This window comes from Sorex araneus, chromosome 3 (genome assembly GCF_027595985.1).
Source record: "Sorex araneus isolate mSorAra2 chromosome 3, mSorAra2.pri, whole genome shotgun sequence".
NCBI lineage: Eukaryota > Metazoa > Chordata > Mammalia > Eulipotyphla > Soricidae > Sorex > Sorex araneus.
Window position 1 is genome coordinate 233,617,219 of NC_073304.1, and position 25,077 is coordinate 233,642,295.

At 64.5% G+C, this 25,077-nt stretch overlaps 1 protein-coding gene across 3 annotated transcripts; it reads left to right on the plus strand.

Moving 5' to 3' along the window:
- The first annotated feature begins 471 nt into the window (after positions 1-471).
- Positions 472-24,998, plus strand: KIF19 (kinesin family member 19). 3 transcript variants are annotated; one of them, XM_055133352.1, is made up of 20 exons: positions 472-577; positions 2,215-2,295; positions 11,094-11,204; positions 11,613-11,700; positions 12,523-12,659; positions 13,124-13,249; positions 13,771-13,965; positions 15,327-15,473; positions 16,556-16,678; positions 17,728-17,893; positions 18,456-18,630; positions 18,717-18,915; positions 19,994-20,264; positions 20,365-20,486; positions 21,458-21,591; positions 21,798-21,903; positions 22,031-22,130; positions 23,596-23,993; positions 24,192-24,351; positions 24,590-24,998. In XM_055133352.1, the coding sequence occupies exons 1-20, from the start codon at positions 539-541 to the stop codon at positions 24,718-24,720; spliced, it is 3,009 nt and encodes a 1,002-aa protein (XP_054989327.1). In that variant the 5' UTR covers positions 472-538; the 3' UTR covers positions 24,721-24,998. The 3 variants fall into 3 exon arrangements, with proteins under 3 accessions (XP_054989327.1, XP_054989329.1, XP_054989328.1); XM_055133354.1 differs by having other exon boundaries at positions 24,207-24,351; XM_055133353.1 differs by having other exon boundaries at positions 11,616-11,700.
- The last annotated feature ends 79 nt before the right edge of the window (positions 24,999-25,077 follow it).

Sequence of the window (25,077 nt, forward strand, 5' to 3'; positions counted from 1 at the left end):
CCAGCAGGGCCCAAGGAAGTGGCCCCCTCTGTGACACCCCAAAAGTCATAGGGTGCTCGCTCCCTGCGGGCGGGGGGCTGCGCCGGGCCCAGGGACCCTTCTGCTCCCGACCCCTGGGGACAGCGGGTGGGCACAGGTCCCCCAGTCAGAGACACGTGGCCGCTGCCCTGGAGACTCGGATAGACGGACGGACGGACGGACAGGAGGGCGGCCGGGCCGCAGGTGCGCTTGAAGCGCAGGGCGCACGTCGCCGCGAGCGGGGGGCGCGAGCGGGGGGCGCGGGGAGGGCTGCAGGGTGGCCAAACGGACGCCGGGCGGGCACCGGCGGGCGCAGGGCGGACTCGGGGCGGCGCAGGCTCGGGGGGGCGGCGCGGAGGCGGCGGCGGCGCCCGCGGACCCTCCCCCGGCCCCGCCCCCGGTCAGCGCCCGGGGCCGCCCGCGCGTCGTTGGTTTCGGGTTGTCAGGCAGCGCCGGGCAGTGGGGGCGAGGCTGGGCCATGCCCGCGCGCGCGGCCTGAGCCTCCGCGCCCGCCGCCGGCATGAAGGACAGCGGGGACCCCAAGGACCAGCAGCTGATGGTGAGAAGCCCCCCACTCCGCGCCGCTGCGCCCCGTGCACGGGCCCGCCCCCCCACCCCTCCAAAGGCCCTCAGGGACCAGGGGCTGGGACTGTCGCGGCCGTTTGCCCCAGACCTGGAAAGTTAGTGTCGCTTCGGCCCCACCCCGTCTCCCTCCACCCCACAGAGGGGCCTCGGGACCCTACAATTTGTGCAGACGGGGGTCCGGGGGTCCTCCGCACAGGGCGGGTGTGGGAGCCAGTTGGGGAGGGGAGGAAGGTGGGCGTTTCCAGGGGGACGCGGGGCCGCTCGGGTGCGTGTGTGTGGCCACAGGTGGGCTGCCCCCAGGAGATGGGAGAGGCTGCCCGCGGGGTACAGGTCAGCCCCGAGTGCCAGAGCGGGGGCGGGGGGGGGGTTGGGGTGGGGGGGTGCTGGGAGGAGAAAGATTAAAAAAAGATCCAGTGGGGGCCGGCGGGATAAAGATTGAATTCTACTCATCGGTGGTGCTCGCTTGAAATGCCGGGGAAGGACTTGGTGCCCCCCGCGCTGCAGCTCCCTCCTGGCCGCCAAACTTCTGAGTCTGGGTGGGCTTAGCCCCCCCCAGGTGTGCAGGGGCGTGCCTGGAAGCCCCAAAGCCCCCAAGACACCCCGTGTCCCCCCCCAGGAAATCTGGGCTGTGGCCTCAGGCTGTTTGCTTGATTTTGGGGCCACACCCGGCAGTGCTTGGGGCTCACCCCCAGTTCTGCACTCAGGGGTCTCTCCTGGTGGGGCTCGGGCGGCCCTTTGGGGCTGGGGGGCTAGAACCTGACCAGCCGCGGGCAAGGCCAGCGCCCTCCCCCCGGGGGTCTCTTGGATTTCCTCGGCACGCAGAGGGTGACCCCCCCCCCAGGGCCTCGGGTGTTTGAGGAGGTGGGATGGGGGTCCGACAGGAAGTGGGGGGCCCTCTGCAGGGGGTCGCCAGCGCTACTCAACCAGCTGAGCAGCAAATTCCCCTGCAGCACCCACGGAAACCCCCTCCCGAGGCCCCAGAGCCACAGCACCACAGGGAGGGCACTGGCCTTGCAGGTGGCCGGCCCGGGTTCGATCCCCGGCATCCCATAAGGTCCCCCGAGCACTGCTAGGAGTAACTCCTGAGTGCAGAGCCAGGAGGAACCCTTTTGAAAAAACAACACAAGAAAAAACAACACAAAACAGGAAACTCAAGCTACCATTAGTTTTGTTCAGGAAAGACCCCCCCTCCCCATCTCTCCCTGGATGGAGCAGACCCCCTCCCCCTGCCGCCCTGCCCGGTGGGCTGCCCCACCCCCCACCCCCCATGCTCCTTCCTGGACAGCGAGTCCTTGGCAGGCCGTGCCCAGAGCACCACGTTCAGAGCCCAGGGCAGCCGGCTTCAGGGGTGGCGAGACGCGGCCGGACATGGCCCTGTGCGTCCCCGAGCGTCTCCCTGAGGGTCTCCCTCAGGCCCCCATACCCAGGGTGGGGGACGATCCCTGCTCCGTCGAGGGGCCCCTCCAAGCCCTGCCAGGAGCCCTGGAATGAATGAACGAATGAATGAATGAATGAATGAACGAATGAATGAATGAATGAATGAAGGGCATTGCTCCCGGGAGGGATCCGCTGCCCCCGCCGGCCCATCCTGGCGCTCTGCCTCCCTCCCAGGTGGCGCTCCGGGTCCGGCCCATCAGCGTGGCGGAGCTGGAGGAAGGAGCCACCCTCATTGCCCACAAGGTGGACGAGCAGGTAGGAAGGGGCTGGGCGCGCAGGGCAGGGCCCAGCTGCCCGCTCCCCTGCTCCGGCCAGAAAGGGCCCTGAGGTGCGCGCGGCCTCCGCCCTCTGACCGCTGGATCCTTGGCCCAGCCCTTGATGACATCGGGGAGGGAGCCAGGGATCTTCTTCCAGGAAGGCCTCCCAGATTGATCCATGGAGAGCCGTTTCCTGGGCCTGGGTGGGCCCTGGTCCCCTGCTCCCCCCGCAGACGCCCCCTAAGAGTGTCCCACACCTGCCAGCGCCCGTGACGTCACCCTCCCGCCTCACGTCCGCTCTCCACGGAGCACCTCCACGCGCTGGCTGCCTCTCTCAGTGTCTGGCTTGCGTCTGGCCTTGGCCTTGCTGTCCACCTCTGGCCAGCGTGAGGAGTGGCCAGGCCCCTGCCCCCTTCCACAGCAGGCATCCCCATTCCTGGGAAGTCCCCACGGGGCGCTGGGAACTGCTCCAGGTCCTGGGGAGAAGCCGCGAGGGGCAGAAGCTGTCCCCATCCCTCTCGGCCTCGGGAACGGGAGCACAAACAAAGGGCACCGGGAGCCCGCTGGGGCCGCCAGGCAGAGGTGCAGGCCTGGGGGTGGCGCAGGCAGAGCTGAGCTAGGCCTGAGGCTTAGGACCTAAGGCGTAGAGCACTTGCCTCTGATGTATAAAGCCCGACTTCCATCCCAGGCAAGGCACGGCCCCCAGAGGGCGTGGCCAGATAGCCTCGGGTGTGGTCCTTCCTGGGTGCTTCACCAGGTGTGGCCCCTACCACAAGTAAAAAAAGAAAAAAATCTGCAAGCCTACAGCTGAGAAGGGCTGAGCAGGAAATGTTGGCTGGGAGGCTGCATGTGCAAAGGCCCTGGGGTGGGGGCTGCCTCTTGAAAGGGAGGTGCCAAGGGAGTGATGGGGCTGGGCCAGGAGGCCAGCCACCCTCTAGACCCTGACAGGATGTCTGTTTGGGAGGGCAGGTGGGGACTCGGGGGCGAGGGCTGCTGTACTATCCAGTGGTTAGACCTCTGAAGAATCTGTGCGTGACCAGTGGTGTTGTCTGGGGCTACTGTTGCCAGCTTCTCCTGCGGGCCGGGCAGCAGGATGTGCCGGTGGGTCTGAGGAGTTGGGGGGGCTCCTATGTGACTCTAAGGAATTCCTGCGGGCCCTGCCAGGCCGGAGGGACGCAGGGAAGAGGAGAAGCCTCTGGCAGGGGCAGCCTGGCCTGTCACAGCCCGCCCCGGGGCAGCTGCAGCCTCACGGAGGGGGCACAGGGTCCACTACAGGGGCTGAGCCTTTCGGGCCCTGCAGGGCATTGCCCCAGAGGGCCAGAGGCTGGGGGACCCGGTCGCTGAGTGCTGGACACTGGGGGCAGCCGAGCCAGGTGCTGTGGGGAGAAACCCCTTCCCTGGCCGCCCGCACCGTTTGCTGGACTGTCCTCAAGACTCGTGTCTCTGGGGCTGGAGCGATAGCACAGCGGGGAGGGCGTTTGCCTGGCACGGTGCCAACCCGGGTTCTATTCCCAGCATCCCATAGGGTCCCCCGAGCACTGCCAGGAGTAATTCCTGAGTGCAGAGCCAGGAGCAACCCCTGAGCATCGCCGGGTGTGACCCAAAAAGAAAAAAAAAAGACTCTCACGTCTCAGCGAGAACAGGGGGGCTCCCGGTGGCCATGAGCTGCTCTTGCGCCCCAGGTGCTGACCGGAGGAGGGAATTGGGGGTGCCTGGAGGGAAAGGGGGCCAGCGCCCTCCTGCCTCCCTCCTCTGCCCAGTGGTGGAACTCAGGCTGGGCGGGGCCGCACAGGGGGCTGGTTACGCAGCCCCAGAGCAAAGAGCCTCTCGGTTTCCCCGGAGCCCTCGGCCTGCCCTCACCCGACTGTTTATCTGCAGGGGTGACACCACCCGATAATCCGATAATCCTGTAATTTTCAACAAGTCCCCTCCCTCACTGCCCCTCCCTCACTGCATACACACACACACACACACACACACACACACACACAGAGCAAGGCCCAGCGCAGGGGTGAGGTGGGGAGGGCGGGGAGGGTGGAGGGAAAGAGGAGGACGGGGCTGGACGTGGGGAAGGAAAGGGTCCTCGGGACCCCTCAGGACAGGCTGGAAGGCTGCCCCCTCCCCATCAGAACCGCTTCCCCGCCCCGCCCGGCCCCTTCCCTGCAGTCACTGTTTCCTGGCCGAGACGCGCTCTGAACAGTGGCCTAGAGGTGCCGGGGTTACAGGACTCCCTGAGACACTGACAGGAGGCAGGGGGAAAAACAGGGTCAAAGGTGACAGTGCCAGAAACCAGAGGCCACAGCTGGGCCAGTGCTCCCAGAGCCCACCCCAAATAAAGGCCCGCTGGGAGGTCCGGGGGGAGGCCACAGACCCCTCTCCGCCTCCGACACAGCAGCCCAGGGGTCCCCGCCGCGCCCGCACACCGCTGACCACTGCTGACCACCGCTGACCACTGTCTCTGGAGTCACCTCGAGTTCCCCGGAAGCAGAATCCTGCCAAGTGGGGTCCTTTGGGACGGGCCCCTTTCCAGCCTGCAGAGTGGTGGCTGCTCCCCCCACCTGTGCAAGGTGTTTCTCCCCTCCCCCCTCCCCCTCCCCTCCCCCTCCCTCTCCCCCTCCTCTTCCTCCTCTTTCCCCCTCCAGCCTATTCAGCCTTTTGTTTCTTTGTTTGTTTTTTTTTTTTTTGCTTTTTGAGTCACACCCTGCGATGCTCAGGGGTTACTTCTGGCCCTGCACTCAAGAATTACTCCTGGCGGTCCTCGGGGGACCATATGGGATGCTGGGATTTGAACTCGGGCCGCGTGCAAGGCAAACGCCCTACTCGCTGTGCTATTGCTCCAACCCTCCTATTCAGCCTTTTGGAAGCATTGGAGACAATGAGATGGAATCCTTCCCTTTTTGGGAGTCACACCCGGTGATGCTCAGGGGCTCAACCTGGGGCTCCTACATGCAGAGTCTGCAGTCCAGCCCTTGGAGCCATCTCCTTGACCCCAAGTGTAACTTCTGACCCCCCCAAAGGTAGCCAACTGTTGTCCGGAGTCTCACGTAAAACACACACAGCTGGTCAGCAGCTTCCCTGGTGGGACTGTTATACCTCTGAGTCTTATTACAAAGGAAGCAAGAAAGGAGTGTGCTTAGAGGGGCTGGAGCGATAGTGCAGCGGGGAGGGCCCTACCTTGCATGTGGCTGACCCGGTTTCAATCCCCAGCACCTCTGAGCACCACCAGGAGGGATCCCTGAGTGCAAAGCCAGGAGTAACTCCTCAGCACTGCCGAGTGTGGCGCCCCAAACAAAAACTATAATAAGGAACATAATTATTTGGTCACCAAAAAGGCTCCATCCTGGGGCCTGAGCGATAGCACAGTGGGGAGGGTACTTGCCCTGCATGCAGCCAACCTGGGCTTGAGCCCTGGCATCCCATAGGATCCCCTGAGCACTGCCAGGAGTAATTCCTGAGTGTAGAACCAGAAGGAACCCCTGTGCATCGCCAGGTGTGACCCATAAAGAAAAAAAAAGCTGCTGAGATCAAGCTCTCTAGCCCCCGTGTCTGGGCGCTAGGTCAGGCAGGTGTGGGGTCCGCAGGCCAGTTCTGTGGGTGGGCTGCGGATCGGGCAGTGCCTGGGAATCTGCATTCCAGTAGTTGCTGGGGCAGGAGCTGTGATGAAGGGGTCTGCAACCCCCCGCTCCTCTGCGGCATGCCCCAGGCTGCTCCGAGGGCTGTCGGCCTGTCTGTGAGGCATGACTCTGTCCCCAGCAGCCGGCGGGTCCTGTGGCTTTAAGAGCTCAGCAGAGATAGACGCTGAAGCTCCTGGTCCCAACCCCCTTCTGGTGGCACCATGTGCTGGACAGTCTGTTTCCAGCTAGAAACGTGGCCTGCCACCGATTCTCGTTCTTAGGTACAAATGAACACCCCCCTCCCCCCAAGCAGCCCTCTGGGATGAGAGTCACCTGCCTTCAGGCTTGGATTTGGTCAGAGACAGAAGGGGTTGACCCCGGGCTGGGGAGGAAGTGACCTCGCTGGGCTGGCACCTTTCTGGGTTCAGCTGTGCCGGGGGGTGTTCGGAATAGATTGGGTGTGATCTCCTCTCTCAGCGCTCCCACCCTACTCGGCCTCTTTTAGTTATGGTAGCACTGCAGCACTGTGTCCCGTAGTTCATCGATTTGCTCGAGCAGGCACCAGTAGCGTCTCCGTTGTGAGACTTGATGTTACTGTTTTTGGCATATCGAATACGCCACGTGGAACTTGCCAGGCTCTGCCGTGCGGGTGGGATACTCGCAGTAGCTTGCCAGGCTCTCTGAGAGGGACTGAGGAATTGAACCCAGGTTGGCCACATGCAAGGCAAATGCCCGGCCCGCTGTGCTATCGCTTCAGTCCAGTTTGATTTACAACTGGGGAAAAATATGTGTGCCCAGGACGGGAGTGATAGTACAGCAGGGAGGGTGCTTGCCTTGCCAGGAGTCCAGAGCCAGGAGCAGGTTCTATTTTTATTTGTGTGTGTGTGTGTGTGTGTTTGGGGGCCACACCGGGCAGTGCTCAGGGATCACTCCTGGTGGGCTCAGGGAACCATGTCGGGTGCTGGGAATCGAGCCCGCGTGCAGGACAAGCATCCTGCCAGCTGTTCTACCATTGCCGTGGCCCCCAAGAGTAAGTTCTGAGCCCTGCTGGGTGTAGCCCCCCAAAAGAAACCAAAAATACAAGGCCCAGAGAGGTGATGCGATTTCCCCATGGTCACACAGCCGCGTGGAGCCTGGTCCCCACTCGGGCACCCCCTTCCCTGGTGATCTTTGGTGTCAGTCTTGGAGGCTCCAGGAGGAATGAACTTGACTCCGAGGCTCTCGACGGGGGGTGGTTTTGCTCCCTAGGAGACACTGACTCAGTGAGGAGGGCCAGGGCTGAGGCGGCTGATGACAATGGCCTGGCCCTCAGTGGCCAGGGCGCTGGGATTGAGAAACCCAGGGTTGGTCTGGGCGTCGGCGGGCCCATCAAAGCCCCGCGGCTCAGCGGCACCCGCCCGGGCAGGCGGAAGCGCACGGCCTGCTTTTGTGCCGGGAATTTCTCACCTAGGAGATGTGCGGAGTCGGCTCCGGGCAGAGACGCCCTCAGCCGGGCCCCAGATGCGGCTTGTCAGGCTCCAAGCTGGGCAGCCGCGAAAGCCTGCCCGGAGCCCGGCTGGGGGGAGGTGGGGAGAGGCTGAGAGGGGGGACAGCCGGGGGTCCGGGAGGCAGGGAGAGGCCGAGAGAGGGGACAGCCAGGGGTCTGGGAGGCAGGGAGAGGCCGAGAGGGGGGACAGCCGGGGGTCCGGGGACCTCGCCCCCCCCACCAAGATGCCCGTCGCCCCCGTCCAGCGGGGCCAGGACTGGGGGCCTCCTGAGGAAGGGGGTGCCGCTGTTGTACCCCGGGGGTCCTGAGAGGCTGAGGGGGGCTGGCGGAGGGCCCAGCTGGACTCGTGTCACTGGGCCGCCGTCTGCAGTGCCACATGGTCCCCAAGGCCTCGGCCTCAGCACTGAAAATGGTGCAGAAAAACAGGATTTTTCTGGGGCTGGGTCGATAGCACAGCGGGGAGGGTGTTTGCCTTGCACTCGGCCAACCCGGGTTCGATTCCCAGCATCCCATAGGGTCCCCTGAGCACCGCCAGGAGTGATTCCTAATTCCTGAGTGCATGAGCCAGGAGGAACCCCTGAGCATCAATCACTGTGTGTGGACACCCCCCCAGAAAAAAATAAAAGCCAAAAGAAAGGGCGTTTCTGGGCTGGAGCTGGACAGCAGAGGGCTGGTCCCTGGACGCCCTGCCCCCGGATCCCCTGGGGCCTGCAGGTGGCTGCACCCCACCCCTGGTCTCTGCCCCCGGGCCTGGGCCCTGCCTCTTCCTCTCTCTCGGTTGGTGGAGATTCCCCTGTCACTGCTCACTCCGTGTCCCCGGGAGGCTGGCGGGGGAGGGGCGGGGGTACCAGGGATCAAACTTGGAGCCTCGCATGCACTGGACAATTCGTGCGACCCCACGAGCAGCCCAGGAGCGGAAATTTCCCAAAGCCCCCAACCTAAACACCCCTGGGCCCTCCCGAGTGGTCCCCAGCCCCTCCCCTCCCCTCCTCTACCCTCTCTCAAACTCAAGGCCGCACCCCCTCTTCCAGGAAGCCCTCCTAGAATGGTGGGCACGCTGAACCGGGAGTCTCGGTGTGCCCTCGGCCTCGGGGGCACCTGTATCTAAGGGGACCTGAGTCACAGGTCCCGGAGGGAGAGCAGAGTTCCTTTTTCTCTACCCAAGGCTTTGCTTAACTCGGGGTGCCCCGAGGGTGCTCTGAAGAGGCCAGGGTTCCCTGGACCACTGGCATGCTCCCCGCATTCCTCCGCCCGCCCTCAGCGGCTCACGCCCCCCCTCACCTGGCCGAGGGGCACAAGGACAGTGTTGTTTGTGCCGTGGGCAGGGCGGCAGAGGAGACAAAGCCTCCTTCAGAGGGTCCAGGCGGAAACCACAATGGGCTGATTCAGGAACCCGAATATCAAAGGAATGAAATGCCGCCCTGAGGTCACGGGGAGGTGATCAGGGGGTGTTGCTGCCCCCGCGCCCCCCTGCCCCCTCTGCCCGCCCGGCCCACGGGGTCGGTGAGCTTGTTTCCCAGCCTCGGAGAGCGCAACCTCTGCGCGTGTGCTTTATCCTTTGTGTTTGGGGGTCGCACCCCGGCCGTGCGGAGGGCCCACTCCTGGCTCTGCACTCGGGGCCCGGGGGTCTTGCCTGAGCTGGCCACGTGCCGGGCCAGCGTCCTCCCCACGCTGCATTGCTCGGCCTGACTCTCCCTCTCTCTGCGCTGAGGTCTGAAGTTGACCAGGGCTCGGCCTGAATCGAGGCTGAAGTCCCGAGAAGGCTGGAGGCTCGTGGGCACCCCGGGGCCAGTGGGTGCGCCCCACACTAGCCTACGGCGGCCCAGCGGCCTCCGGTCGGCCGAGAGGGCACCTGAGACGGCGGCCAGGGAGCCCACCTGGAGCTGCCCCGTCTCTGGCTCCCCTGGTCCTCTCTGACCAGAAGGGATCAGATGGGATCGGATGGGATCAGATGGGATCAGATGGGATCAGATGGGATCAAATGGGGTCAGATGGGATCAGATGGGATCGGATGGGGTCAGATGGGATCAGATGGGATCGGATGGGATCAGGCGAGACCAGGCGAGATTAGGCGAGACTTCCGCATGCAGCTGAGAGGTCCCATCCCTCTGGGCCTGGGCTTCCAGGCCTGACTCGGTGGGGTCCGCTCAGGGGGACCCCCGCCAGGGCGGGCCCTCTGCACTCTGGCGACAGCCTGTGCCTGTTCTCTCCTCCAGCCCTCTGGCGGGGTGGAGGGGGAGCTGCCACCACCCCGCCCCCCTGCCCGCCAGGAAGGGCAGATACGGGGGGGACTGGGTCGCTGGGCAGGGCAGCCCTGGGCATGACCTTGGTCTTCAACGTCCCCATCTGAGAATGGGAATCACATTCATCAAACAGGACTTTGATTTCTATTTTATATTTCTATGAAAGCAAACATCGACTGTTTGGCTTCTATAAAAACTGGGGGACTGTGTCTAGAGTGATAGCACAGTGAGTAGGGGGTCGGTCTTGCATGTGGTCGACCCAGGTTTGATCCCCGACATCCCATCTGGTCCCCCGAGCACCGCCAGGAGGGATTCCTGAGAGCAGAGCCAGGAGTAAGCCCTGAGCATCGCTGGGTGTGACTCAAACTCCCCCTCCCCAGCACAAAAAAAAAAAAACAAAAGGGGGGGGGCCCTCAAACCCCAAACCAAACCAAAGCAAAAAAGCATCTGTGTGGGGCTGGAGCAATAGCACAGCAGGGAGGGCCTTTGCCTCCCACACGGCCGATCCGGATTCAATTCCCAGCATCCCATATGGTCCCCTGAGCGCCGCCAGGAGTAATTCCTGAGTGCAGAGCCAGGAGTGGCCCCTGTGCATCGCCGGGTGTGACCCAAAAAGAAAAAAAAAATGGGAGGAGTGGTCCCCATACAGTCCTCAGGGACCCAGGTGCCTTTCCCTGGGATACTGGGGGCCACATCTCAGTGCTGGGCCCTGAGGGGTCACCAGGGTCATTCATAAGTCTCGGGGACCCTGTGGTGTCGGGGACCAGCCCTGGGTCAGGCGCCTGCAGGCAACCCCCCTACAGTCTGTACTCTGGAGGGGCTCCGTGCCGTGCCAGGGGGAGGGTTGACCTTCCCTCCACTGCCCCCGCCCTCTGCCCCAGCCTCTGCTGGGTGTCCACAGCCCCTGGGGACCCCTCCTGCCTCGTGGGGAAGGGCACAGTGCGGCCCCTCACCCCAGACCTAGGGCCTAGCACTTAGGATGTCAGGGGGTCCCTGGGGCAGCAACCAGCCCAGAGCCCCAGAGCCCAGGGGTCTCGGGCAGACTGGCCCTGTGGGGGCACCCTGGCGGCCCCCTCAATCTAGGGGCAGAAGTCGGGCACACATCCCATCCCGCCTCACCCTTCCTCTTCCCAGTGCTGACGCACGCCGGCATCCAGAACTACAGGTACCCCTGGGGGCCCCGTGTCCCGTGGCTGGGGTTGGCGTGGCTTACACCCAGCTCCCCGGGCTGCCTGCATGTGGCCTTGGGCACGTCACTCCTTTGGGACCCAATTTCTCCATCTGTAAAGTGGGAATAATCCGGGTTTCCAGACCAGCCGTCCTGAGATGGACTCCGGGTTCTGCCGCTGGATCCGTGTTTGCAAGTGTCCGAGCTGGGGCGGGCGCCCGACTCAGGGCGGGAAGGTTTGCCCCTTGACCCCCAGGGCCCCTGCTGAGGCCCCTCCCCCTGCAGATGGTGCTTCTTATGGACCCCATGGAGGACCCGGACGACATCCTGCGCGCACACCGCTCGCGGGAGAAGTCCTACCTGTTCGACATGGCCTTCGACTTCACCGCCACGCAGGTGACGCCCGCCGCGCCCCTGGAGGTGCCCCTCGTGTGTGTCCCGAGCGCTGGGGGGGCGGGCGGGGCAGGGCACACGGAGGGTCTGCAGCCCATCTGGCGCCAGGAGGAGCCACTCGGGAAAGCTGACACCGGGGGCCGGGGACCCCCACCGCCCATCTGCCGGGGCCCCAGGAGCAGCTGAAAAGCGCCCGCTGGGCCCCGGCCCGGAGCCAGGCGCGGGCGGGGGCGTCTCCGGTGTCCCGAGGGCTCCCTCAGACCTGCACCCCTGGGCGAGAGCAGAGACACTCCCCACACCCCTCCCCCCTCCAGGGACGGCCGCCGTGGCCGCCTGGGAGCCGGGATGGGGGCGGGGGGCTCTGCCCGCCCTGCCAGGGGCCCTCGGTCCTGACTGTCCCGCACCCCCCAGGAGATGGTGTACGAGGCCACCACCAAGAGCCTCATCGAGAGCGTCATCTCCGGCTACAACGCCACGGTCTTTGCCTATGGCCCCACAGGTGAGGGGTCCCGCCGCCGCCCCCAGGCCCCCAGGAGAAGCCCCTCCCCCATCTCTGGTCTGGCCCCAGCTGGGACAGAAATCAGGGGCAAGACTGAGGGCCCCACGGGTGGAGGGAGAGTGCAGGGGTGAGGGCTGGAGAGACAGTACAGGGTCGAGCCCTGCCTTGCATGCAGCAGACAGTGGTTTGATCCCCAGCACCTCAGAGGGTCCTGCGCCGCACCATGAGTGAGCCTTTAGCACAGAGCCAGGAGCCAGCCCTGAGCACAGAGCCAGGAGTCAGCCCTGAGCACAGAGCCAGGAGTCAGCACAGAGCCAGGAGCCAGCCCTGAGCACAGAGCCAGGAGTCAGCCCTGAGCACGGAGCCAGGAGCCAGCCCTGAGCACGGATCTAGGAGTCATCCCTGAGCACAGAGCCAGGAGCCAGCCCTGAGCACAGAGCCAGGAGTCAGCCCGGAGTCAGCCCTGAGCACAGAGCCAGGAGTCAGCCCCGAGCACAGAGCCAGGAACCAGCGCTGAGCACAGAGCCAGGAATCAACCCTGAGCACAGAACCAGGAGTCAACCCTGAGCACAGAGCCAGGAGCCAGCCCTGAGCACAGAGCCAGGAGCAAGCCCTGAGCACAGAGCCAGGAGTCAACCCTGAGCACAGAGCCAGGAGCCAGCCCTGAGCACAGAGCCAGGAGCCAGCCCTGAGCACAGAGCCAGGAGTCAATCCTGAGTGCCACCAGATGTGGGACTGAGCGTCTCCTTCATGGCTCTCGGACCCCTGGGGCCCAGCCTCCCTGAGCCCCTGCCCCCAGCCCTCACCCACCCGTCCGCCCAGGCTGCGGGAAAACTTATACCATGCTGGGCACCGACCACGACCCGGGCATCTACATCCGGACCCTCAATGACCTCTTCCGCGCCATTGAGGACACCAGCGATGACATGGAGTACGAGGTGTCCATGTCCTATCTGGAGGTGAGCCCCGCGCTGCCGGCTCAGAGAGGTCAGGCGTCCGGAGTGCGGTCACACAGGAGCATGGGCAAGGGGCGGAGCGGGCATCCCTGCGCCAAGGAGCTGCCTATGGGGCCTCCCCGCGCCCCTGCTGGCCGCCGGCGGCACTGCGCGCCCTGCAACCTGCCCGGCCGCCGCCCACCGGGGTGCTGGGCCAGGTTGCTGCGGGCAGCGGGCAGAGGCCAGCAGAGGTGGCGAGGGGCTGATAATCTCTCGGGTGATTGTCACCTCCGGATGGGCGAGGCGTTGCCCAGGACGTGTCCACTCAGCTGGACTCCCAGACGCTCTGGGGGTCACCTGGCAACCATCAGGGCGGGCAGAGGTGGGCTCTGTCCTGGCCCCTGGCAAGGAACGGGCCCTGGAGAGGGTCCCGGAGGGCCCCTGCGCCTGGGCGGAGCCCCCTGGCACGCCGCGTCCACTCCTACCAGATCTACAACGAGATGATCCGAGACCTGCTCAACCCCGCGCTGGGCTTCCTGGAGCTGCGGGAGGACTCCAAAGGGGTGGTCCAGGTGGCGGGGATCACCGAGGTCTCCACCATCAACGCCAAAGAGGTGAGCTCGGGGGCCCCGGAGGAGGCGGGAGGGGCAGGGCGCGGCCCCTGCCCCTTTTTGCCGGGAGCCAGGTGCGGTTCTTCTCTTCGGCCTGCAGGGGGCGCTCGCCCCACCCCGCCCAACTTGGGGGAACTGCCCAAACTCACCTCCCCGCCTCTAAAATAGTGCTCTGGGTGGACGGCAGAGACGGTCAGGGGGGCAGGCGCTCGCCTCGCACGTGGCCGGCCCCACTCTGACCCCTGGAGCTGCATTTATATGGCATCACCTGGGGAGATCCCGAGCACAGAGCCAGGAGCCAGCCCTGAGCACTGCCGGGTGTGGCCCCCAGGCAGGGAAAACTATTGGGGGGTCCAGCGCGGTCGGGCGCTTGCCTGGCCTGCAGCTGACCCGGGTTGCAGCCCCCGGAGGTCCCGAGCAGGGGTGACTCCCCCGGTGCCGGTGGGGCGGGGACGGCACTGGGACCCCCCCGGCCGCAGGCGCTGTGCCGAGCCCCCCCCCAGCGCCGTCCGTGCCGCCCCCAGATCATGCAGCTGCTGCTGAGGGGGAACCGGCAGCGCACGCAGGAGCCCACGGCCGCCAACCGCACGTCCTCGCGCTCCCACGCCGTGCTGCAGGTGGCCGTGCGCCAGCGCAGCCGCCTCCGCGACGTCCTGCAGGAGGTGCGGCTCGGCCGCCTGTTCATGGTCGACCTGGCGGGCTCCGAGCGGGCGTCCCAGGTGAGCCTCGGGGCCAGGGGAGAGGGAGGACGGGGCAGGGCTGAAGTGGAGGGGGGACCGGGAAGAGTGGAGGGTGAGGGCAGGAGGGGTGAGGGAGGAGGAGAGCAGGGCTAAGGGAGGAGGGAGTCGGAGGGGAGGGGTAGGGCTGAGGGAGGAGGGGGAGGGAGGAGGGGGAGGGCCACCCACTCACACTCCTATACACACAAACCCATACTCATATACTCACACACCCATAGACTCATAGACTCACACTCATGCACACGCTAATATACTCACACTCATATACTCACTCATACACACTCAGGCACTCAGACACTCAAACACTCATATACACACACTCGTGCACAGCCATACTCACACACACATTCATATACTCACACACACGCACACACTCACACACCCATACAGTCACACACTCTTGCTCACATGCACACCCACACGCTCATGCACACACTCCCTCCTACACACACTCATATACTCAGACACACCGTACAGTCACACACTCGTATACACACTCATGCACACACACTCATATACTCAGACACACACTCATATGCTCACACACATATACACACTCATACATTCATACACACACTCATATAATCATACACACCATACAGTCACACACTCGTATACACTGATGCATACACACACACTCATATGCTCACACACATATACACACTCATACACTCATACACACACTCATATACTCATACACACCGTACAGTCACACACTCGTATACACACTCATGGACACACACACTCATATACTCAGACACACACTCATATGCTCACACACATATACACACTCATACACACACTCATATACTCATACACACCGTACAGTCACACACTCGTATACACACTCATGCACACACACACACTCATATACTCAGACACACACTCATATGCTCACACACATATACACACTCATACATTCATACACACACTCATATACTCATACACACCGTACAGTCACACACTCGTATACACACTCATGCACACACACACTCATATACTCAGACACACACACTCATATGCTCACACACATATACACACTCATAATTCATACACACACTCATATACTCATACACACCGTACAGTCACACACTCGTATACACACTCATGCATACACACACACTCATATGCTCACACACATATACACACTCATACATCCATACACACACTCATATACTCATGCACACCGTACACACACTCGTATACACACACACACACACACACTCATACCCTCACTTTCCCCCCTGAGCTGGGCCGCCCCTGGACGTGCCATTTCTGAGCACCCGGGGGAGGGAGGGCCGCCCAGCGGGGGGACTGTCCCCTTCCTGCGGCCTCTCGCCCAGACGCAGAACCGCGGGCAGCGCATGAAGGAGGGCGCCCACATCAACCGCTCGCTGCTGGCCCTGGGGAACTGCATCAACGCGCTCAGCGACAAGGCCGCCCACAAGTACGTCAACTACCGCGACAGCAAGCTCACGCGGCTGCTGAAGGTAGGCGGGGCCGCGCTCCCCAGAACCCAGGAGCCCCCAAAGACGCAGGGTCACGTGCTCAGCCCCTGTCAGAGAAGCGGCCACACCCTCGGGCGGCTGAAGCCGTCCCAGACACCACACGGGGGCGCTCACAGCACACGGCCCCGACGCCCGCATCCGACGGGCGCGCTTCGCACCCGGCGCCCAGAGAACAGAGGGGCAGGAGAGAAGGGACCCCGGCAGCCCCGCAGCCGCCTGCCTGGTGCTCAGGGAGGAGGGCGGGAGAGGGAAGGCCAGGAGGTGGCCCAGAGCCTCCACCCTGAGGAGGAGAAATGGGCGTGGGGGTGGGGAGCAGGGCACAGCAGCCAAGGGACGGCCACGGGAGTGTGTGTGTGTATGTGTGTGTGCGTGTGTGTGTATGTGTGCGTGTGTGTGTGTGTGGGCTCTGCGTGTGCACATGTGGGAGTACATGTGTGTGTGAGTGTAGGCTATGAGTATGCACGTGTGTTAGCGGTGTGTGTGCGCGTATGTGAGCTGTGCATGTGCAAGTGTGTGTGTGAGTTCAAGTGCGTGTGTTCAAGTGTATGTGGGAGTGTGTTTGGATGGGAGTGGGTGTGTGGATGTGTGAACATGAGTTGTGTTTGAGTGTTTGTGATGTCTGTGTGAGGGTTAGTATGTGTGTGAGTGTAAGCGTGAGTCTGAGTGGGAGTGAGTGTGTTTGGAAGTAGGAGCGTAGGAGTGTGAGTTTGCGTGTGTGTGCGAGTGTGTGAATGGGTGCGTGAGAGAGTGTGTGGGAGCGTGAGAGAGTGTGTCTGACTGTTTGCATAAGCAAGAGCATGTGAGTGTGTGAGTGTGCTTCTGAGTGAGTATGTAACTGTACATGCATGTGGAGGCGTGTGTGTGAGAGAGAGAGAGCGAGCACCAGTGTGTGTGTGTGTGTGTGTCTGTGAGTGCAGCTCCAGAGCACCCCCAGGGCACCAGCGCACGGTGCGGGGAGCAGGTGGGCGGGGACAGTGCTCGAGACCCGGGAGCACCCCTGGAGCACGGTGCGGGAGCAGTGGGGGACAGCCCGCGTGAGGGCTGACCCGGCCCCTCTGGCCCAGGACTCCCTGGGCGGGAACAGCCGCACGGTGATGATCGCCCACATCAGCCCGGCCAGCAGCGCCTTCGAGGAGTCCCGGAACACGCTGACCTACGCGGGCCGCGCCAAGAACATCCGGACCCAGGTGAGGCGCCCCCTGCTCTGTCCCCAGGCCACGCCCCCTGCTCTGTCCCCAGGCCACGCCCCCTGCTCTGCCCCAGGCCACGCCCCTTACTCTGTCCCCCAGGCCACGCCCCCTGCTGTCCCCAGGCCACGCCCCCTGCTGTCCCCAGGCCACACCCCCTGGCCAGGGCCAGCACCCTGAGCTGCTCCCTTCCCAGGGCGGGGGCACCCTGGGCCGCGCCCTGACTCCCACCGCCCTGAGGGTCTCCCTGCTCCAGCCTGTGCCCCCCCCCCGGCCCACCCACTTCCGTCTCCCGTGAGCGTCTCTCCGAGCCCCTGACCAGCACGGGAGAGGGACCCAGAGGGCCTCTGAACCGCCTCCTGGCCTCACCCTTGGCAGGGGCACAAGTCACAGCTTTGACTGTGCCCCAGGGAAGGAAACTGAGGCAGACGGCAGGGGAGTGACTTCCCTGCTGGCCAGGGGAGTGGGGGTCTGAAGCCCCCAGGCCCTATTCAGAGGCCAACTTCCCCTGATACCGGGCGGGTGTGGGGGTGGAGTCATCCGCCAGAGAACACTGGAGAACATTCTCCGGGATTCTGTCTGCGTGGGGATTTCTGGGCAGCGGGGACAGCCGGGCAGATGCAGGGCAGGGGAAGCTGAGGCAGGTCCAGCACCGAAATGGGGGGGATGCTGCAATCCCATGGAGCTCTTTGGTCCTGCTGGATGGCAGAACATTCCAGAAGGGACGGCAGAGTGTGGCTGCAAAGGGCTGGAAGGAGATGGCATCTAGGCAGGGGGCCCTGGGGACAGGGCTAGGGGCTTCCTCAGCTCGGCTATTGTGTCCAGGAAGGAGCAGACAAGGCCACAGCCCCCCAGTGGGCCCAGGGGGGCGTCTGCAGACCACCAGCAGCCTTGGGCCCTGGGTGAGCCGGGAAACTGCATTTTCATGGGGGAGGCAGAGAGGGGCAGCGAGGCAGAGGGTGCTGGCGGCAGGAGAGTGGGCGACAACAGCAGGCAGCTCCCCCCCCCGGCCACCAGGGCTGACCCGTCCACTCCCGTGCCCCCCCCAGGTGAAGCAGAACCTGCTGAGCGTGTCCTACCACATCGCGCAGTACACCAGCATCATCGGCGACCTGCGCGGGGAGGTCCAGAGACTCAAGCGCAGGCTGGACGAGCAGGGCCGCAGGGGCCAGGCGCGGGGCCGGCCGGAGCGGGCCGACATCCGCCACGTCCAGGGTGTGTGTCTGTGCCGGGCGGCGGGGGCGCACGGGCTGGGGTGGACGAGCCCTGTGGGGTGCAGGCTTAGCCGGGCTCCGAGGCTGGTGCTCCGAGCCTCCCTGAGGACTGAGGGGCCAGGGGGGTCCACCTGGGGCCCCCTCGCTCCCATCACCACGAGGGGCAGGTGCCCGCCACAGTTTTCCCGATAGGAAAAGGTCTGAAGGGTCCTGTGTACGGTTCTGGTTCGGGGACCTCGCCTGCACATTGCTCAAGGTTGTGCCGGGGATCAAACCCTGGCCTCTCGCGTGCAAAGCATGCACACGAGCCCTTGAAACCACCCCCCCCCCCCTTCCCAACCTCAAGGGCACCTTTTCGTGGCTGCCACAAAGGTACTCTCAGGGCTGGTGGAAGCCCAGTTCAACCAAGAGAACTGGAAGTAGGAGGACTTCCTGCAGGAGGTGGCTCCAGCTAGGAGTCGGGAAAGAAAGGGCAGGAAGGGCCTCGCCCAGAGCCTACGCCTCCTGGTGTGATGCATTCTCCTCCTCTCGCCTCCTCCCCCACCGGCCTTCTTCCCGAGCAGCCGAGGTCCAGCTGCACGGCGGGCAGGGGGAACAGGCAGAGATGGGGCAGCTGCGGGAGCAGCTCGTCAGCGCGTTCCAGGAGCAGATGGACGTGCGCAGGCGCCTGCTGGACCTGGAGAACCGCGCCATGGAGGTGCAGATCGACACGTCCCGCCACCTGCTCACCATCGCGGGGTAAGCCCTGCGGGAGCGTCACCCCCACCCCGACCCCCTGCCCCGGCCCTGGGGCCTGACCCCCCCTGTCACCCTGGGCTCGACAGCTGGGAGCATGAGAAGTCCCGGCGGGCCCTGAAGTGGCGGGAGGAGCAGCGGAAGGAATCCTTCACCAAGGACGACAGCGAAAAGGACTCGGACACGGGCGATGACCAGCCGGACATCCTGGAGCCGCCCGAGGTGGCCGCCGCCCGGGAGAGCATCGCCACGCTGGTGGGCGAGCAGAAGAAGCTTCGCAAACAGAAGGTGCCTGGGCTGGGGGCTGCGGCTGGGTTGGGGGGCTTAGGCCTCACACACACACACACACACACACACACACACACACACACACACTTCCTGGGGGACCCGTAAATCTGCTGCCCATCTGCAGACAAGGCTGGAAAATGGATTAGGCACAGGACAGCCAATAGGATGGGGAGGATGAGATTAGCCCCGCCCCCGCCATTGCCGTGGAGCCAATAGGATGGCGATCCGCTGGGACTCTGGTTGTACCTGCGCAGACCAAGAGGCTCTTAAGTGTTGGCTACGCGGGGCTGGTCCAGAGTCCGGCCCGAGTGCCTTGCACGTGGTCCACCTGGGTTTGATCCCACAGGGTCCCCCAACACCACCAGGAGTGACTCCTGAGTGCAGAGCGAGGAGTAACCCCTGAGCACCAATGGATGTACCCCTCAAAATAAAACCCTGAAACCCCAAAAATATTCAGCCAACCGGTGGAGAGGTGAGCTGTAGTCCGAGTGGCAAGAAAGGGGGCAGGGGGCATGAATGGCTGAGCCTGGCACCCCACAGGGTCCCCCGAGCCCACAGGAGTCATCCCTGAGCAGAGAGCCAGGAGTAAGCCCTGGGCACTGATGAGTATGGCTCAAAAACAAACAAACAAAAAACCCCAACACCCCCCAAAACAACATATCCAAACATGTAGGGCGCCTTGCACACCCCCTACCTGGGCTTGCAAGAGCCAGGAGTGAGCCCTGAGCACAGAGCCAGCAGCAAACACCCTAGTAAGGGGCCAGAAAGATAGTGCAGTGGGCCGGGAGCTTGCCTGGGTACGTGGCCGACCCTGGCACTCCGAACGGTCCCCGAGTCCAAAGGGGTGATCCCTGCGTGCTTAGCCAGGCGTAAGCCCTGAGCACCGCCGGGTGTGGCCCCCGAAACCAAACCCACCCACAGACCCTCCCCCCCAAAAAAAAAAAACAAACCGAAAAGCCCCTGTCTGCAAGGTGTGCGGCGCAGCGCGCGGGCCGGCGGGGGCGGGAGCTGCGCGCTGACCGCGCCCTCGGTCTGTCCCGTCCCGTCCGGTGCGTCCGCCCGCGCGCGCGCGCGGCAGCTGGAGCTGGAGCAGCGCTGCCGGGAGCTGCGCGCGCGCGGCCGCCGCCTGGAGGAGACGCTGCCGCGGCGCCTCGGCTCGGAGGAGCAGCGCGAGGTGCTGGGCCTGCTGTGCCGCGTGCACGAGCTGGAGCTGGAGAACACGGAGATGCAGTCGCACGCGCTGCTCCGCGACGGCGCGCTCCGCCACCGCCGCGACGCCGTGCGCCGCCTGGAGCGGCACCGCAGCCTGTGCGACCACATCATCCGGGGCCAGCGGCAGGTCATCGACGGTAGGGCCGGCGCGCGGCGGGCGGCGGCCACACCCCCCCCCCCAATAGGGACGCGCGCGGCTGCCCGCGGCCGCCGCTGACCCTCCTCCCCCGCCCCCAGACTACAACCTGGCCGTGCCCCGGCGCCTGGAGCAGCTGTACAGGGCGTACCTGCGCGAGCTGGAGGAGGGCAGCCTGGAGCGGGCCACCATCATGGACCGCGTGGCCTCCGGGGCGCTGCAGGTGGGCCCCGGGCCGGCGCAGGAACGCTGGGCTGGCCTGGACCCCAGGGGAAGGGGGCGCCGTTTCTGATAGGCCAGTGACAGTGACAGAGACAGAGACGAGTCAAAGTGAAGGAAATAGGGGCTGGAGCGATAGCACAGCGGGTAGGGCGTTTGCCTTGCACGCGACCGACCCAGGGTTCGATTCCCAGCATCCCATATGGTCCCCTGAGCACCGCCAGGGATAATTCCTGAGTGCAGAGCCAGGAGTAACCCCTGTGCAGAGCCAGGTGTGACCCAAAAAGCAAAAACAAAAAAAAAAAAAGTGAAGGAAATAGGAGAATTTATTGGGGTGCGCTCCTGGGTGGATACTACGAATCTCTGGAGGGCCTGGGTGGAGCCCCACCCTGGGGAAGTCCAAGGGGGCTTTTAAGTCTTGGGCAGGAGAAGGGGGGAAGGGAAGAAAGACCAGTGGAACGGCTGTGCTTGGTCTGGCCCGTTATCTGGGGGTTGGGGGATGCAGCCTAGCTCCCTGTCGCTAGGTGGGCGGTAAGTCCTGTCTTCCTCGCTGGGGACAGGGGATCTGGGAATGTTGCTGGCATTTGGTCCTGGGGGCCATTTTGCCTGAGCAAACCCCACAATTTCTTTTTTTTTTCTCTTTTTTGGGGCAGGAAGTCTTGGGACCACACCCAGCAGGTCTCAGGGGAACCATATGGGGAGTCGCGGGCAAGGGAAACGCCTCCCCCCCTACTATGGTTCTAGCTCCAGACCCCACAGGCCTGAGCTCAGGGGCAACTTTCTCCCACGCGGGCACCCAGCCAGGGCCCCAAATGCCCTCCAGGAGGCCCGGCCAGCAGGAAGGGGGGCCAGGTCAGAGCCCCCTCTTCAAGCCCTCCCGGCTTCCCGGGCCCCCTGCCAGCTCCGGTCACCCCGGTGCCTTTGTCCCTCGGGCCAGGACCCTGGGCTCTCACCCTGCCCTCCCTCCTTCCCCAGGACAGCTCCTTGCCCAAAATTACCCCCGGAGGAAACACGCTCACCCCGGAATCAGACCCCGAGAGTGTGAAGATGCCAAGCTCAGAAACCCAGCGGCCCACGCAGGGCCTCCTGCCCCCGCTCAGCTCGGAGAGGTGAGACCAAGCCCTGCTCGGGCTGGACCTGTCCCTGAGATGCCCCCAGTTGGAGCTCTCGGGGAATGCTGGGAGGCGGAGGCTGGTGGGGGACGGGGGGGCGGGGCGGGGGACTGGGGCTGTTCCCCTGCAGATGGGCCCCTGGGGGGCGGGGTAACCACCTAGCGACACTGCGCCCCGCCCCCCTCCTCTGCTGCCCGCCTCAGCGAAGCCGACCGCGTGTTCAAGGCCAGTCCTCGCGCCTGGCAGCTGAAGGGCCCCTCGGTGCCCACCCCGCCCCCCATCCAGATGGGGAACCTCGTCACCCAGGAGGTGAGCTCAGAGCATGGCAGGCTCCCGGGCAGGGAGGGGGCCCCAGGGGCTGGCCCTTTCTTGAGACAGGCCCCCCAGACCCAGCTGAGCCTGTTGGCACAAAACTTTTCTCCGCCCCCCCCAACAGGGCCCCACTCAGGACATCCTGGCCAGCCCCCGCAGCCGCGTTAACTCCTCCCCTGACGACGGCAGTGAGAATCTCTCAGCTGTGCCCTTGTCTCGCAAAGGTGTGTCCTGTCAGCCCGGGGCGCCTGGCGTCTCCCCTCCCCTCCCCTTCCCACACCCTGCACAGCTAAGCATACCAGTCTGGGTCCCACTGTCCCCTCCAGCAAGGCGCCGATGCCCAGAGAGTTGGGGCTCCCCTTGGGAACATAGCAGGGGAGCACATGTATCCGGAGGTGAATGTTCCCACATTCTGGCCACATTCTGGCTTAGGCTTCAGAGCCTTGAGGCTAAGCCCGGGACCCTCACGGTGATAGGAGGGGCGGCGGGCACGGGCATCAGGAGCCCTAGAGCGCCACCTGGAGTGGATCCTGGGCATAGCACTGGAAAGAGCCTCCCAGCTCCAGGGCGGGTGGTTCTGGATTGAAAAACGTTCTGTGGGGGCCGGAGCGATAGCACAGCGGGGAGGGCGTTTGCCTTGCACGCAGCCAACCTGGGTTCGATCCCTGACATCCCATATGGTCCTCCAAGCACTGCCAGGAGTAATTCCTGAGTGCAAAGCCAGGAGTAACCCCTGTGCATCACTGGGTGTGACCCAAAAAGCAAAAAAACAAAAAACAAACAAACAAAAAAAACATTCTGTGGATTCCTCCTGCCACCTTCTCCCATCCCTGTAGGGCGCTTGCCTTGCCCATGGCTGACCCCACAGTTTGATCCTTGGCACCACTCCTGAGCCCCTCCAGGAGTCAGCCCTGAGCATGGCTGGGGGTGGCCCCACAACAAAAAGCAAAGTGAAAATAAAATACAGGGCGGGGGAGACAGCTCAGGCGGCTGGAGAGCATGCAAGAGCCCCGGGCTTGATCCAGCCCTCCTCGAGCACTGTGGGTAGGAACCCCAAGCACTGAGCTGGTAGTAGCCCACCCTGCTATAGCCCAAAAACCAGAGAGAGAGAGAGAGAGACAGACAGACAGACAGAGGAAAATGAAGAAGCAACGCTTAGAAATTTTGGCTGGAGATATAGTACCGTGGGTAGAGAGCTTGTCTTGTGCACACCTGACCCAGGTTTGACCCCCAGCATCCCCCATGGTCCCCTGAGCCCCATCAGGGTTGGTCCCTGAGTGTAGAGCCAGGAGTCAGCTCTGAGCATCCCTGGGCATGCCCCCAACCCACTCTCCCAGAAAGGAGATCTTGGGGCAGAACGATAGGACAACAGGTAAGACTCTTGCCTGGCACATGACCAGCCTGGGTCCAACCCCTGGCACCCTGTAAAGCTCCCCTGAGCCCGGCCAAGAGTAATCCCTGAGCACAGAAGCAGGAGTAAACCCTGAGCTCTGTTGGGTGTGGCCCAAACACCCGCCTTGGAAAAACTAAAGATGCCCCGTTTTTTACATATCAGGCATGGGGTGCTGGGATTGGAACACAGACGTCGGCGCCATCGTGGTTCTGAGTGTGGGCGGGGGGGCGGGTGCAGGGTGGGAGGGGAGCACGGCCTCAAGCCTGACCGGGGGGTGCTGTCTGTCCATCCCTCAGAGAAGAAGGCCATCCTGACCGGGACCAAGTGCATCTCGGTGAAGGCCGCCAGGAGGCGCGCGCGGGCGCCGGGCCCCGAGGGCCGCCAGCTGCTGGTCCCCAAGGCCGAGCGCAGCAGCCTGTCCCTGCACTCCCTGAGCGAGGCTGACGACGCGCAGGCCCCGGGGCCGCTGGCCTGCAAGCGGCCGCCCAGCCCCACGCTGCAGCACGCGGCCAGCGAGGACAACCTGTCCAGCAGCACCAGCGAGGCCCCGCCGCGGGCGTCCGGGCTGGGCGGCGGCGACGGCCCCGGGCTCTGGCTGCGAGGCCAGAAGAAAAGTCTCAGCAAGAAACGGGAGTCGTCACTGGAGGCCAAGAGGAAGCGAAGGTCCCAGCCCTTCGAGGTCACGGGGCAAGGGGTGAGCCGGAAGCGGGGGGGGGGGGGGTCTGCGCCCCTGGGCTGCGGGTGGGGGAGCCCTGGGGGCTGGCGGCCCCGCGATCTTGGGGCGCCTCCGTCAGGCGCGCCCGCGGCTGGGCTCAGAGCTGGGCGCAGCCCATTTCCCGGGCCCGGCGCTGCAGCCTCCTTGCCTCTCTCTGTTCTCCTCCGACGGACGTAGCTCTCCCACCCCAAGGCCCACCCCCTGGGACCCCGTGCCACCGACAGCGGCTCCGACCCCAGAATGCCAGTGTGCGGGCTCCCGGCCCCGGCTCTGCGGCACCTGGGCAAGGCCACGCTGCCATTGGCCAAAGTCAGACTTCCTCCGGGCCAGAACGCAGGTCAGTACTGGCAGGGACCGAGTTGGGCGTGGCCCGCGGAGGGAGGGAGGGAGGGAGGGAGGGAGGGAGGGAAGGAGGAGGCCTTGGAGCGCCCCCTGCTGCTGGATGGCCCTGGCTGGGATGTGTTCTTCCAGAATATTCCTGGGACTTCCATCTTGAGTTTGTGGCTGGCCAGGTGGAGGGAGGGGCGGGGCGAAGGTTCTCCCTGAAATCCCGCCCCTGCCCCTCCCCCCTGCAGGCCCCAGGGAGGCTTCGCCACTCGTTCCTGCCAGCGAGGCGGCTGGCGCCCCCCGACGTACTGTCCGGGGGCCCCACGCGCCCCACGGCACGAGCACCCACGTCAAGGATGGCTGTTTCCGGCGTCACTGAGCGGCCCTGCCTGGCGCTGGGCCCTCTAGTCCCTCAGACGAAACAGCAGGAAGCGGGAGATGTGGCAGCTGATGGGGACTCGGGGGGCTCTTGAGAGCCAAGAACTGGGGGGGCTCCTGCACCGTGAGGACAGATGTTCCGACCCCCAGGCCTGGAGTGGGGCCTGTTGTCTGACCCTGCAGGGGTCAGGCCCGGCCTCAGATGTGACGGGCTGCGAGACGTCCTGGGACAGGGCTGGGGGTCCCCTGAGGTTGGGTTTTTCTGGGTCGGGAAGGACCAGCAGCTCTTCAGATGGGGCGCAGGGGGGCAGGGGGAGGCGGGCATCTGGGCTTGCTACTGGCAACAGCTCCCCACACT

What these genes read in the sequence shown, in the direction of transcription:
- KIF19 (XM_055133352.1), top strand. Translation starts at nt 539, where the DNA reads ATGAAGGACAGCGGGGACCCCAAGGACCAGCAGCTGATG. An exon ending in CCCACAAGGTGGACGAGCAG is followed by an intron (nt 2,296 to 11,093) that starts GTAGGAAGGGGC and finishes CTCCCCCTGCAG; the next exon opens with ATGGTGCTTCTTATGGACCC. An exon ending in TCGACTTCACCGCCACGCAG is followed by an intron (nt 11,205 to 11,612) that starts GTGACGCCCGCC and finishes CGCACCCCCCAG; the next exon opens with GAGATGGTGTACGAGGCCAC.